Consider the following 15,709-nt stretch of genomic DNA (forward strand, 5'->3'; position numbering starts at 1 on the left):
AGGGGTATTCTCGTCTGGGCACTCACATTCTTTTTCATTAATCTGCCATATATAAACATTTCTTCAATTAGATGTTATTTAAAAAAATGTTCCTGTGTGAAGATAATTTCTCGTAAATGTATTCTTAGAAACCAGACTGACTCCTTGGTTACGGCCACCTCTGCTGGAAAGATTGCACAAAGAAATAAAAGGTTCTGGTACTTGACAGGTCCAGGAGTTACTGTATATACTACAGTCGTCCTGTAATAATGAACGCTGAAGCCAGGTGGTCAGACAAAGCTCAATAGCGCATGTCCGGCCATTGCTGCCAAAATGTGAGGTGGTCGTATCCGAGGAAGCTATCCCATTTCTAAGGGACAAAATGGCTTAATTTATGAGTAATTATCTTCACACAGGAACATTTTTTTTAATAACATCCAATTGAAGAAATGTTTACATATGGAAAATGAATTAAATTAAATGTAAATGTCCAGATGGGAATACTCCTTTAAGACAATTTTGAAAAGTGTTTAAATGAGCCAGTAATTGTTTGACACACTATAAAATAAGAACATTGACATATTTTTCTCCTTAGGAAAACCCGTTTGATATTCTAATGTGTACAATGCAAACAACCGGGTATATTATCTCACCAATTACATTTTTGAAAATCCTTTTTACAATAGATGGTCATATATCATATATTCTGCTACCAGGCAACAGGTTTATCATTATGGAAATTGCATTTTCTCACTCTTATAATAATCACATTCAATGTCATTCTTTTGTTGGGTTTATATGCGAATTGGCATTTGACATTTCATAGCCTCAGAGTTGAATGAAAAGGCTGATATTGTCTCTTTGCAACAAGCGTGTAATTCTCTGTACAGTAATGCTAACAATTATATGCTCTTTGTCATGGATGGAGCTTACACCAATAGAAACTATTCTATAAGTCTGACAATACCCTATGGAAATAAAAGTCATTGGACTTCACATTTGTTGCAATATTATTCATTTTACCATTTACTGTTTTAAACATTATTATACTAAGAACAAGTGTTAAAAGTTGTATCATGTTCAGTTTCTTGGTTACCATGTATTGCTCTAAACTTAGGCTTGCTTATTAGCACCAAAAATTATTATACAGAATTTCACCTGTAAACATTGTGATTCATTCTTAAATGTGCTACCAGAGCAATTTAAGGTATAGGGGTTCATGACAATGGGTAGCACATGATTTGGCCTATTGATGGAGATGATTGTACAGCTCATAAGCACTAAATATGATCTTAGAATTCCTTGGCTGTGAGACTTACTCTGCATTGGCGAACATGACAGCAGCTTGGGAGTAAGAAAAGTTGGGACACCTCTTTAAGTCACCTATTTATTACAGTACATACTAATTGTAATTTTTAAAATTTAAAAACATACAAAGTAACAACTTTGATTTAGAACGTAATTTCAACAACATATAGATCCATGTAGAACCCTTTTGGTCTCATGACTAACTTCATTGCTTTGGATCCTAAAGAGCAGCATTATTACAATCTTCATTACAAATTGTCCGGGGTTCCAGGAAATATTTAGGAACGCAGTGAAAAGAAACCACATCCACCTGGTGGTGAAAGCTCAACAGGAGAAAAATGTTTGTCTACATGTATATTTTGTGTTTTTGTAAATTTGTAAGGCATAATCTTAAAAGCTATTGGTCAAGACCTCACCATGGAAATAAGAATAATACATGTTTAGCTTAAGGGTAACTCCAAAGTTTGCTGACCAAAAATAGTTTTAGCACAGCTGGAGAGAGCCTTTGACAAAAATTCCAACAATACTTATATCACGATGGTGGCTTCTACCTAGCCTAATATCCAGCCTGATATATCTATCAGCCCTACCTATAAAATTACATTCAGCTTCTCCTGAAGTAGCTGAGCACTTCATGCTTGTGCCACTAGCTCAGGGCACTGAGACCAGAGCAGCTTCCCTCACTTCCCATTACGCTGAGCTCTCCTTTATACCACACGCAGCACAATCTCAGGACACAGAATCTCAGTCTGAAGCAGCTCCTCAGTTTTACTTCTCTACAACACAGCTGTAACCCTAGCCTGAGCAATAGATTCAATGTCAGTTTTACATACTCATATCCATACTAACATGCAATACAGTTACAGTGACCTTTGGATAGTTACACACATGTACATATACATCTTACGACTTGTATATACACTAACTGCTAGGGTGGATGTGTTGGCCAGGCTTTTCAGCAGCTTATATCACTCTCCCCTCCTCCTAGAACAATGGGGTATGGGGAGTGCAGAGAATGGAGAAGACATAGTGTCAGGCTCCATGAGTAGTGGACCCACTGGACCACCGTGAATGATGACATAAGCTGACACCTGGGACCGGAGTCTAAGTGCCACCCGCTTTTTACCAGAGCCCGCCACATAGCGGGTTGGACTTGCTGCGGCATGGGAAATCAATACGTAAACACATGGAAACAATATAAGCTTTCTCCAAGGCATATAGTACAAAGATCTGGCAGGGTGTGCGGGGAGGTGCTGGGTTAAATCTGGGTAAGGCCAGTGCCAATTAACATAGCGCTGGCCCTAACGGCGCGCTCGCCGGCTTCAGGAGATTGAAAGGGCCAGCACACTGTTAATTGGCGCTGGCCTTTTCAATCTCCTGAAGCTGGCGCGCATGTGCCCTTGGAGATGGGACACAGCCGTGGACCCTGAAACAGGAGCGAGGATGGGTACGTGGATGTCACGGGGCACGGGGGCACACAGAGAGGCACAGGTGAGCCCGTGATACATAGCACTCAGAATTAAATAGTTTTCATCATGTCTATGAGACTGATGGGCTGATCCTAACACTTTCTCTTCACTGACCCACCTATAGCACTGGTAGAGATATGGAGGTGGTTTGCAGAACAGGCTTATGGATGGTATTCTGTGCACACTACATTATTAAACAGCGCAGCTTCAGGTTGCACCCTGAAGGGTGCACTGTGTGCGGGAACATAAGAGAAAACTGTAGGCTAGACAGAGCAGACATGATGGAGCTGCTTTCTGTAATCCCTGATTAGAGACAAAGGAACACACTGCATATCCCCACCCCTCACCCTTTCCTGAAGACTGCCCTTAACGGCCAAAATGCTTGGCAGAAGGTAAAGAGGCTGAGGGATGGAGAAAGCTGAGAATTAGCAGAGTAATAGCTGCAATAAGGTAATGAATGGATATTTTTAAAATGATAGCTTTCATCTATTGTAGCTATTGGAAAAACTTTATAAACTTTACAGTCACACTTTAACCTCTTCCCGCTCAGCGTCCGATATATCGGACGCTGAGCTCAGTGACTTAGCGCTCAGCGTCCGATATATCGGACGCTGAGCTGATGCCGGTTTGGCTCAAGATCTGAGCCGAACCGGCATCGGGAAAGACGGGGTGCCGGCTGTGACTGATAGCCGGCACCCCAGTGTAACACCCGCGATCGGAGTTGTCTCCGATCGCGGGTGCTTAACCCGTTAAATGCCGCGGTCAGCGCGACCGCGGCATCTAACATGTATCTGGGGGGTCTTTCCCCCACGATCGGCCCCCCCGAACCGTTTTCGGGGTGCGCCGATCGTTGCTATAGTAACTCTGGGGTCCGATCTGGACCCCAGAGTTACCTGCAAGAATTGCCAGTAAGATGGCGTCTGTGACGTCATCTTACTGGCACAGTGCCAGCCTATGCAAGTGTATAGGCTGACACTGATAATACTCTGCAATACATGAGTATTGCAGAATATTATCATGAACAAGCAATCAGAGGATTTCTTGTTCATGTACCATGGTATACAAGTGAAAAAGTAAAAAAAAAAATGTTATTCAATAAAAAAATAAAGTAATAAATCACTAAAAATGCCCAAAACCCCCAAAACATATAAAGAGACATATAACTAAAAAAAAAGTCTAAATCATAACACAAACCCCACATATATAGTATCACTGCGTCCGTAACAACCCGTAGAATAAAAGTAAATCATTATTGAACCCCCACGATAAACGCCGTAAAAAAAAACTGCTATAAACCTTCCAAAAATTTTGATTTTTAGCTATTCAATCCCACAAAAAATGCTATAAAATGCGATCAAAAAACCATGTGTACTCCGACATGATACATACATATTCAAGTCTGGTATCCCCGTAATCGTATCAACCCATAGAATAAAGATAACATGATTATTAGTCTATACGGTGAACACCAAAAAAAAAAAGAGTAAAAAATCCAGTACAGAATTGATGCTTTTCTACTCCTGCCCTCAAAAAAAGTTCCTAAATTTTCAACAATAGGTGATACCAACCCCAAAATGGTAACAATGGAAAAAGCATCTCATCGCGCAAAAAAAATGGCATCACATGGCCCCAATAACGCAAAAGCGAAAATTTTATAGCCTTCAAAAGGGGCCAATGAGGAAACTAAAATTCTGGCAGCTGCAGGGCGCTCCTTCCCTTCTGCGTCTCGCTGTGCGCCCATAAAACAAGTAACGGCCACATGTGGGGGGTCTCTGCACTCTGGAGAAATTGCAGAACAAATTGTATGGTGGGTTTTCTCTTTTTATATTTTGGAAATGTGTAAATTTTAGTGCTAAATGAACGTATAAGGGAACAATTTGACCATTCTAAATTTCACCTCCATTTTGATTCAATTACTATGAAGATCTCAAGGGGTTAACAATCTTCGTAAAAGCTGTTTCTGATAGCTTGAGGGGTGCAGATTTGAAAATGGGTTGGTTATATACGGGGGTTTTGATGCTAAATATGTAAAATTTCATTCCAAACTGTATTTATCCCCAAAATAGTCAATTCTGAAAATCCGGAAAAGCAATATTCTTTTTGTAAGCCGCGTGACATCAAAATAAATTATCCAGACATATCAAAAATTATGAAAATGTAAAGTAGACAAATGGGAAATGTTATTCAGCAACTTATTTAGGTGGTAAATCTATCTGCCTGGAAACGCAATGATTTTGAATTTCGAAAATGGCAAATTTTTCAAAAAATTTATCATATTTTCTTTTTTTTTGTAAATAAACGCAAAACTTATCAGCCAAAATTTACCACTAAAATGAAGTACAACATGTGGGGAAAAAACAATCTCAGAATCGTTTTGATAAGTAACAGTGTTCAAAAGTTATAACCATATAAAGCGACGCAGGTCAGAATCCAAAAAATCGGGCTGAGCCTTAACCTGCAAAATGGCTGCGTCCTTAAGGGGTTAATATAAAGATTGAGTGAAGAAAGATAAAATAGTCTGTTTTTGCCTCATAGCTTCTTTTCAGCATCTTTTTAAATATGTACACAAGTCACGCAGCAGGTGTAGAAATCTTGTGAATTAATGATATTAAATTACCAGAGTTATGACAAGGAAGATTGAAGGATACTAACTGTTTACTTAGCACTTGCTGTGAGAAGATACTGCTGAGCTGGAGAAGCTCCAGGATGGCCACATTTATTACACAGCTTTCAGAGCTGAGACAGTTTTGGCATATATTTCGGTGCTTTCCTCTATTAACTGGCTCACTCTTCTTTTCAATAATGGCCTTGTTCTAATATGAAAAATATCGTACAACATGAGCAACCTGCTGTTATAATTTTCTTCAGATGTGCTTAAATCATTGTTACTAAATTTCATTTTTTTAAATAGGAAAATGTTGAAAATCAAATAGAAAAGAAACATCTTTATGCAATATGGTTAAAAATAGTTGATCTTAGCATTATAAAGCAAATTATATTTATATATTTAAGGATTTGTCATCACCATAAATCACCCTAGAGTAACTCCAGATTTCAGCCCTACAAGACATAAAAAAGTAATCCCCTCCCCCCCCCCCCCCCCCCTAATCAACGTCGGCTCATTTGCTGCACAAGTGCGGTATCATGACTAGTGCAAAATGCCCCCTGTAATGATAAATACCCACCACATTAAGTTATACTTGTTGCTATCTAAGTAGGATGGTCAGATCTTCCAAAGAGAGAGCAACATTTTCAAAATTTTGGGTTGTCATGGGAACAACGATTAACATTAATTCTTCATTGCCAACTCTCACAGTAGATTATTGCAGTCGGGGACAAAAGTACAGTACCTTATCTGCATCCATAAAGCTTCACCAGATATAGAAAGGTTTGTCTATAACTAGGGGTTGTCTGTAAAGTTGGTGTCCTTTAAGGATAAACATTACCACTTAATATGAGGTTCCCATAGACTTTCTAATACTATTTTCCAATCTACTTTTTTCATTAATTTTAATGGCTCCACTCACTTTTAAAAGTTTCATAAAGTTTTACTTGGCTCCCTGTCAGCAAACTACATCAAGTCACAGGGGTGTTGAAGTCCCTGGTGTCATCATCATCACCTCTCTACCATGATAGCTCTCTGCCTATTACCCCCCCCCTCCCCCACTCTTTCCTGCAAACATAAGTTGACAAAGATTTGCCTGGAGCACAAAGTCAGCTCATAGATGCATGAGCGGAGGGACAAAAGAGGAAGATCTAGCAGAGCAGAGAGCAGATAATGATGAAGACTGTAGCCTTGCAAAAGAGTCCCCTGTGACTCGATGTAGTTTGCTGGCAAGGTACCAAGGAGCCTTTTATATACTTTCAGAGAGTGGAAGCAGTAATGTTAATGGTAAAAGCAGAATGGAAATAAGTTTTAAAAAGGTTATGGGAACCTGTCCCGAGGTGAAAATGTGTGAACCTGATGGCAGGTTCCCTTTAAGTCAGGGACAGCCTGTTATATACAAAGTTTTTACTTGGTTTTCATAATGAACTAGCCTTTAAAAAGTGCATTTGCTATTAACATTTAAGGATTTGCATTTTTTTAATTGGTTTATTTACAGTTAAATGTTTTCTTTTACATAAATGTGCCCATGCAGCCCAGTCAACATGAAGTAGCGAAATTTCCATCAAATCTGGGGGCTACTCATTAACATATTTCCACAGCTTTGAAGCATAAATATTGCTATTCTTTTCTGATATGAAAGCAGTCAGTGAGTGAATAAATCTGTTATTCTTTTGTTTTACAAACACACAAGACATCACACAAATATAATGTATTTTTTGCATTGTACATATAGAGTGTAACCGGATCTTGAACAAAAATCTGTGAGGTCGAGGGTGTTGACATTTTATTCTGTGTCATTAATTCATTGAGTAGGTTGTTGCTTACTTTGGAATGTGATGTACTATAGAATTAGCTAAAGGGAAAGTCTTTTAGGAAATTTATGGTTGAGGTTCTGGAAATAAAGTTGCAATTCTCTAAATTGTGTTATTCTCTTGTCTACAATTACTTAAAACTAAGTTATTGTCATTTAGCCACTTTATTAAATATTGTTACTGTGGTCACTTACATTTGTCTAAGGTTATGGTAATTTACCAGAGCATTTTGTTCCTAAATTACTCTATCCATTTATACTAAACACACATACATCCACTTAATTTCTTGATAACTTTTGATTATTTGGTTATTTTCCCCAGATGATATATCATTAGTAGCTCTTATAAGCTATCCATCAATAATTAATAATGAAAAACTTTGCTATATCAACAGTTGTATATAAATCTGTGAATCTGCCCAATGATGGGCACAAATGGATCTCATTAAATAGAATCGGGTCTGCCAGGAATTTGTTACTTCTTCAGACATAATACAGTACCTCAATTTGCTGCACAACTTCATTCATGATTTCTACGGCGTATATTTGAACATAGCCTCAGATGCAAATATATTAGTGCTCTCTAGAGATGAGTGGATCCAAACTTTATGTTCAGGGCCGGGTGTTCATGTGCATCCCGCGTGACCCAGACATATTGCCAGATTGGCAGCTGTGTAGCCAATCCAGCAAATTGATGCCCCTAACTACTAGCCATGACTGTGATTGCCTAGAAAGGACACCCAAACCCCAAACCCAAGCTTAAAAAGCAATATTTCTTATGTCTGCTCTTCGGGCTTTAATTCCACCTCAGCTTGCAGATATCAATTCCATGCCAGTATGCCTGTAATAGAAACCATGACATAAAATCTGTCATATCCTTGATCCAATAAGAGATGCCAAAATTATCTCATACACCACTTCCACATGTTTTACAGTCTGTTTGCTGCAGTAATAGTAACGTTGGACCACTTACCCTGCCGGTATCAATTTTAATATAATTTTGCCTGGCTAATAAAGAACATTTTCCCCTCTCTCCATTCATCTATGGTATAATTGGATATGTTCTGAAGTAATTGTTTGACCTATCCATCTAGTATATATGAATAAAATGCCATGATGCAGCACTCTGCAAGCAATGGGGTTTTTATTCCATCAGTTTTCAGACTGGCAACGCTTCACCTTTTCAATGAAGGCATTATCAAGCATAGCAGTGAAGGTTTATAGCATATCTATAACAGGAAGTGGTATCTTTTACAAATTCAGTTATAAATACAAAAAAAAATCCACAATAAAGTGTAACATATTTTTTGGACTATAAGGCGCACTGAAAATCCTTTGATTTTCTCAGAAATCAAAGGTGCGCCTTATAGTCCAGTGCGCCTTATATATGAACCGTACTTACAAACAACAGCTGCCTTGAACTGTGCACAGGTCTGCTGGTCATTCATCCTTATAATCAGGTGCGCCTTATAATCCGGTGCGCCTTATATATGAACCTAGACGTTTTAGCAGGCATTTATTGATGGTGCCACAAAGGAAAAAGATTGAGCTCACCTTCCGAACAATCATGTATCAGTCATGATTAAGAGTGGATGACCCGCTAGAAACGTGTAGACCTTACCAACTCTCTTGTATCGGTGATTTACTAAAGAAGTGTGCACTGGATACTGGCTGGACCGTGAATAATTCTTCTATCTGAAATTTATTAAAATAATAAGCCTTATTCATGGTCTAAAACCAGGTCATTTGATGTACTCTATGGATAAGTGTATGCTTTTATTCACTCAATAAAGAAGAACAAACCACGTTTGTACATCAGTAAATTTATTTGGTGGTGGCTTATTCCCTTTATTTCTGCGATCAGGTTTATTTGAATTCGTCCAGAGTGGGCGCTGTTCTTTCAAGCAGCTTTCCATGCTGGCTAACTCAACATGTCTCAACCCACTTCTATTTTATCTATACATAAATCATCAACATGGCAAGAAAATAAGTAAAGAGTGATACTCTTCTCACTCATCCCCTCATCTGTTCTGAATGAAATGCGACTGCAAAGCATTGGCTGAGGCGAGGCAGCAATCTAGCAAGGGACTTTCCAAGCTCTTTCAAAATATCATTGTTTTGTTTTTTTACTTGACCAAAATTCTAAAAATGTTTGCTTTTTTTTAATTTTTTTATGGGTTACTTCTAAGGGTGAGGTCACACATAGTGGTTTAATTGCATTTTTAATGCACTTTGAAACTAATTACAACAGCTGAGGATAGATGATTTGCCTTATTTCATTACTGTTAACATTTGTGTTTACAATCCGCAATATAAACACCATGTTAATGCATGTATTTACATTGCATTTACTATGCTTTTTGTAAATTCAAATGTTAAAATTAATGAAATAAGGCAAATCACCTCTCCTCAGCTGTAGTAGTTAGTTTCAAAATGCAGTAAAAATTAAACATGTTAAATCCCAAATTAACAGTAGTGTCCACTCCTGTATATAACCCCCTCACGTGACTTGTGTCCATGTGGATTTGAGACATTTGCAACAAAAGTCTCAAAAAGAAGCCAAAATTTGCGCCTGCCAGGATAGGAAAAACTGAACATGTATCACAAGTAAAAAGACAGGATCATACATAAGGTGCAAAAACTAGTCGCCAAAAGTCTCTAAAATTCACCTCAGAGAGACCAAACTATGTGCCCCAAAGTGTCTTACGCAGACTAAAAACCCTTGAGGTGGGTCAAGGCATATAAGAATTGTGGCCAAAGTTACCAGAACTCTTTGAATGGTTTCTGGCACTGAGATTGTGAGCTACACTAAGGGCTTCCTTGCCGGAAGCTGTAATTTACAGCTGCCTTGCAATATCAGTTTCCCCGAAAGTTGGGGGTTCATTCTGGAGCTCAGTGCAGGTTTTAGCTGTGGGTTGAGTAATGCAGGACATAGCCCGTCAGCTGCTAGAGCAGTGTCCAGGAACTGGATAAATAGTTAATTCTCAGTTTACTCTGAGAGGGTTATACTTTCTCCTGTGACTTTCAGTACTGCTGTCTGTGTTTTGTTGGACAAATATCCTGAAACCTGTACCTGAACATGTATCCAGTCTGGCCGGTAACCTGAACCCCAGCCTGATCTGGAACCCCTAAGCTGTAACATATCCTGCCCAATCCAGAACCCTGTACCCTACCTCGATCTGGAATTTTGAACCCCATTCCTGAGCCTATACCTTGTACCTGATTCTTTTGTATCTGCATACTTGTCTTCCTTATTCTCCTTGGCACCTACTCAGAGAAGGGATAGTCTACAGTTTGTCCTCTTTGACTAGCACAGTCTGTGGAATTAGGTATGGAATTGGGGTTGTGGTTGAGTTTAGAGTCTGTCCCCTTTTTCTCCCATGATAAAAGTACAAAAGTTATCTGTCATAAAACGTTTTATTGCTTTGCCCCTATGTTTTTACCTCCTGGTCTCAGATCTATGGTCCCATTCCATCCTGCAGTTGCCATCTTCTGTGTTGAGACCTGAAAGACTTGTACTGACAACAATGTATAAAATGTTACATGGTCAGTGCAAGTTGGTTCTTCAACTGCTATAGCCAGTATAGATGACAACTGATCATTGTAGCCAGTATAGATGATTATACCACAGTTAAAATTTGGTCCATAGATTTTTCATGTTTTTCTGCTTTTGCACATTATATATAAGTTTCTATTTACATTTAAAAGAAAAATCTACTACAAAAAGGGTGCAAATAATGTCTAGGGCAACAAGTGGTTAAAAAGTACACATGTTGTTGTCATTACCATACAGAAACATTTTCTCCTGCCACTGATGAGTTGCAAGTCCTTGTGTTGACATTTTTCTCCTCTAAGGGTTTAAATACAAATATGAAGAAATTGGCAGAATGTGAGCTGCATTGTTCTCATTGGACTGTTCTATTTTCTGTGACAGTTGTTTCTTTTCAACTCTTATATGTAGAGTTTGGCATTATTATTATTTATAAGTTCATCTTGCTCTTTTTTAGAAAAATACAAATGCGTCCAAGAACTGCATAGCCCAGAAGAATGAAGAAAATGCATTTTTAATATGATTTCATTTTTCATTTCTCAGTTTCCAAAATTACAGAGCCTCCTCCAGTTTCCAAAACTACTGAGAAACCTCCAGTTGAAGATCCCAAACCAGGTGGGGTTTTCTATAGAAAAAAATAGTGAACTGTAACTTTACAAGTGTAAAATGATCTAATATTTCTTTTTATAATTTTCATGTTCATTTAAAACTTTGGTTAAAAAGATTAAAACTTGAGATTTATTTGTATATATCATATACCTTCCATGTGAACGGCTTGATTTTATGTGTTTTATCCTATGCATGATATTTTACATTGTTTTTAATACCTGATTTATTACAGGAACTCTACAGTAGTTATTTCTTTGGTAACATATTCTTTTATCTTCTTTAAATATGTTTGTCTATCCATTTTCACATTTTCTGTAACAGTTGCAAGTCAACCTGTTGTGGACTCTTTTACTCCAGATTCATCAACTGGCACCCTAGAATGGGTCAGAGCAACAATGGGTAACACATTCTATAATCTTCTCCATTATCCTCATTGCTTCCGTTCATTTTTTCCAGTGAACAATTTACATACTTGCCTTTCTAGGAAACCATGGCTAAAATGTCACATCACAGAGATTTTCTCATGAATTCTTTTCTTTGTTCATCTAGAAATAGCTCAACATCCAACGGGCTCAGCTTCCATGAAACTTGTGCTGCATGCGGCATTTGCTCTTTTTACCTTTCTAGCATTGCTTTGGGCTGCAATATAGTTGTGTGCACTGTAGCCAGCAAGTTGGCCAAGCAAGTGCTCTTTTATTACATCTGTATTTCAAAATCCCAAGCTTTCCAGTGTCCTCAATGTATCTAAAACAAATGTCAACCAAGTTAAACTGAACCATCTAACTCTTCATAAGGACTGAAAGGGAACCAGATTAATTTTTGTGGTTTATAATCTTATATTCTACCTAACCTGGCGCCCTGGCAGTAAGTTCTAATGGAGAGAGAAAGACGGACAGGGGCGGACTGGCCATAAAACCCAACAGGGGAAATCTCGATGGGCCGTCTGCTCTGGGGAGGGGCCTGTCTGGGACTGGTGGGGCTGGTCTGAAAATAATAAACCAGGTACTCACCTGCAGGTCCACTGATGCAGTCCAGCCGGCAGTGACAGGTCCATGCGCATTAGTGGTGCACAGTCTATGGCGTTGTCAAGTGGCTGATGTCAAAGTCTGTGTGGATGAGCTGTCACTGCCGGCCAGACTGCATCAAGTAGCAGAGCTGCAGGGGAGCGTTGGAAAGGTGAGTACATAGTTTATAATTTTTATGTGCTGGGCAGGGGACTGGCTGGCTGTATAGGAGGGGCAGGCTGGCTGTATATTGGGGGTATTGGCTGGCTGTATACTAGGGGGACTGGCTGGCTGTATACTGGGGGTGCAGGCTGGCTATATACTGGGGGGGACTGGTTGGCTGTATATTGGGGGACTGGCTGGCTATATACTGGGGGTGCTGGCTATATACAGGGGGGTGGCTATATACTGGGGGGATTGGCTGGCTATATACTACAGGGAGGCTGACTGGCTATATACAGGGACTGGCTGGCTATCTACAGGGGGCAGTATACTGGATGGCTGTATACTGAAGAGTTTGGCTGGCTGTATACTCAAGAGACTGTCTGGCTATATACTGGTGGGACTGGCTGGCTATATACTGAGGGGACTGGCTGGCTATGTACTAGGGGGACTGGCTAGCTATATACAGGAGACTGTCTGGCTATGTACAGGGCTTACTTGCAGTGTTATATGGCATAGCAGTAGTAGTAATAGTAGTTATATTCCTGTTCATGGTGGGGCAGTATTATAGTAGTTATATTCTTGCACATAGGGGGGCAGTATTATAGTAGTTATATTCTGGTATATAGGGCACAGTATTATAGGATCTTCCCAGTAATAGTAGTTGTATTCCTGTAATAGGGGGCAGTATTATCTTAGTTATATTCTTATACATAGGAGCAGTATTATAGTAGTTATGTTCTTGTACACAGGGGCAGTATTATAGTAGTTATATTCTTGTACATAGGGGCAGTTTTAGAGTAGTTATATTCTTGTATATAGGGGGTTGTATTATAGTAGTTATATTCTTGTACATAGGGGGCAGTATTATAGTAGTTATATTCTTGTATATAGGGGGTTGTATTATAGTAGTTATATTCTTGTACATAGGGGGCAGTATTATAGTAGTTACATTCTTGTTTATCAGAGAAGGTATTGTAGTAGGCTTTTTTTGTATATATAACGCAGTATTAAGTTGTGTTCTTTTAAAAAAAGAAGCTTTATTCCTGTATAAGGGAGGTTGTATGCGCTGTACATGTTGATTAATACCATCTATTAACAGTTTGTGTGTTGGTTAGTAACTCCAACCACATCACATGACAATGCCTACTTTTACACCGCTCACAGGGACACTATTACAGTTTTTTCCAGGGCCGCCCCTATGGACGGAAGATGGCAGAACCATCTATGGCTAACAGTGATTTACTGTACCAGTGTAGTGGATGGGATTTATACAAATTCCCACCAACATGCTAAGAAAAATTTGTAATGCAAACTAATCTCCACTGTGGGTTTACAATCTGCAGCATGTCAACTATTGCTGCGTCCTGCAGCAATGTTCTGATTTTGTCTGCTATTGGCTTAAACCTTCAGACAGCAAAGTGCTGTCAGAGCTCATTTCCTAGTTGACTGTCCAAACCTAATTAGACTTTCACAAAGTAACAGAATATAGATTACGTTCAGTGCTGATGAGAACATTGTATAATTGTTACAGTATATGGTGTGAAATATGATTTGTTTAACAGTGTAATGAACAATAATCATAATTTTAAGCTAATGTGAATTTTCATTACCATTCAACTTTTCCTAGACATTTTCCAGTCCTTCCGATAGAATTTATGGGTAGGAGAAGTGGGTAGGAGGAGGTGAGAGTAGGAAGGGGAAAAGGTCTGCTCTTTGTTATACATCAATTTTTACAATCTGCTCAGCTCCTCCTGCTCAATAATATGCTTTCTACTTACAGGACACTATATACAAATTGTTCAGCTTTTCCTGCTCTATAATATACTGCCTACAGATGGAACACTATGTACAATCTACTTAGCTCCTCTTTCTCCATAACACTCTGTCTATAGGCAGGACACTGAGTACGATCTAATCAATTACTCCTGTAGATAGAACATTATTTACTTTGTGCTTTGCTTCTCCTGTTTTAGAATATTCTGCCAGTAGAGTGGACACTGTGTACAGTGCACTCAATATCTCCTGCCATAACACATTCTGCAAGCAGATAGGACACTATATTCAATCTGTTTAGTATCTCCTGTGCTATAAAATGCTACCTGTAAACTAGGCTAAATGTTCACTCACCTCAGCTATACTTGCCTTCAGATTTCTCTGTATTTACTTTAAAGGAAACCTACCACTTACAAGTGGTAGGTTTAGACACATATACATGGCACCAGCTCAGGGTGAGCTGGTGCCAGAGCATATTTTTGTTAGGGGAACAAAGCCCCTATCGCCGTTTTATAAGTTATATTAACTTATAACTCGGCGCACCGCACTTGGGCACGGCGCACCATGCGTGTGCCCGTGCGTGCGCCGGATTCTAAAGTGCTGGAGAGCCGGTGACGTCACCGAGCTCTCGGCACACGCGCGCCTGCGCAACTTAGCACGGCCTGTTTCCCCGTGCTAAGTTGCGCAGGCGCGCGTGTGCCGGGGAGATCGGTGATGTCACCGCCTCTCCAGCACGTTAGAATCCGGCGCACGCACGGGCACGCGCATGGTGCGCCGTGCCCAAGTGCGGTGCGCCGAGTTATAAGTTAATATAACTTATAAAACGGCGATAGGGGCTTTGTTCCCCTAACAAAAATATGCTCTGGCACCAGCTCACCCTGATCTGGTGCCATGTATATGTGTCTAAACCTACCACTTGTAAGTGGTAGGTTTCCTTTAAAAATAAAAAAGCTATTTGCACTATTGTCTGCTTTAGGAGCTGCTCAGATTTTATTGGGTGTGAGAATGCCTTTAAATGTGAGTTGGTACGCAGAAAAAAACTCTATAAAAGTTCAATTTTTCAATGTTCTTATTATGACGCTATTCATATAAGGATTGTTTGTTTGGGACCATTAAATGACACATTTCTAACCACACCGTATAAATGTAACCAGACATTTTCTACACAGAGGCCAAGTCAACCACAATCAAACCAGGATGACCTAGCTTATTGCATCAATAGTAATTTTATTTGTGCTGGAGAAAACTATTTGAAAACAAAGAACTAGTTGAGTGATAGTTCTTCAATACCATTTCTTATCTGATCATCATTGGCACAGATAAATCTCAAACATGATGTGCTGTTTACTTTCCTCCATGCAGAGAGGTGTCCTTATTGAGTTAAAAACCACAGGGAAGATGGCTGCAGCTCTCTTCAGTCAATAGATTCATATT

The 15,709-nt window shown here is 39.3% G+C and overlaps 1 protein-coding gene across 50 annotated transcripts in view; it reads left to right on the forward strand.

Moving 5' to 3' along the window:
• ABI3BP (ABI family member 3 binding protein) overlaps positions 1-15,709 on the forward strand; it is a 206,967-nt gene that overhangs the window by 102,771 nt on the left and 88,487 nt on the right. For 45 of the 50 annotated variants that reach the window (XM_072135990.1, XM_072136015.1, XM_072136010.1 and 42 more), the window contains exons 10-11: positions 11,268-11,339; positions 11,655-11,732. In XM_072135990.1, coding sequence (XP_071992091.1) covers positions 11,268-11,339; positions 11,655-11,732 — 150 coding nt within the window. The remainder of the gene's footprint in view (positions 1-11,267; positions 11,340-11,654; positions 11,733-15,709) is intronic. The other 5 variants (XM_072136009.1, XM_072136028.1, XM_072136034.1 and 2 more) reach the window with 1 other exon arrangement.

Source organism: Engystomops pustulosus, chromosome 2 (assembly GCF_040894005.1).
Source record: "Engystomops pustulosus chromosome 2, aEngPut4.maternal, whole genome shotgun sequence".
Classification (NCBI taxonomy): domain Eukaryota; kingdom Metazoa; phylum Chordata; class Amphibia; order Anura; family Leptodactylidae; genus Engystomops; species Engystomops pustulosus.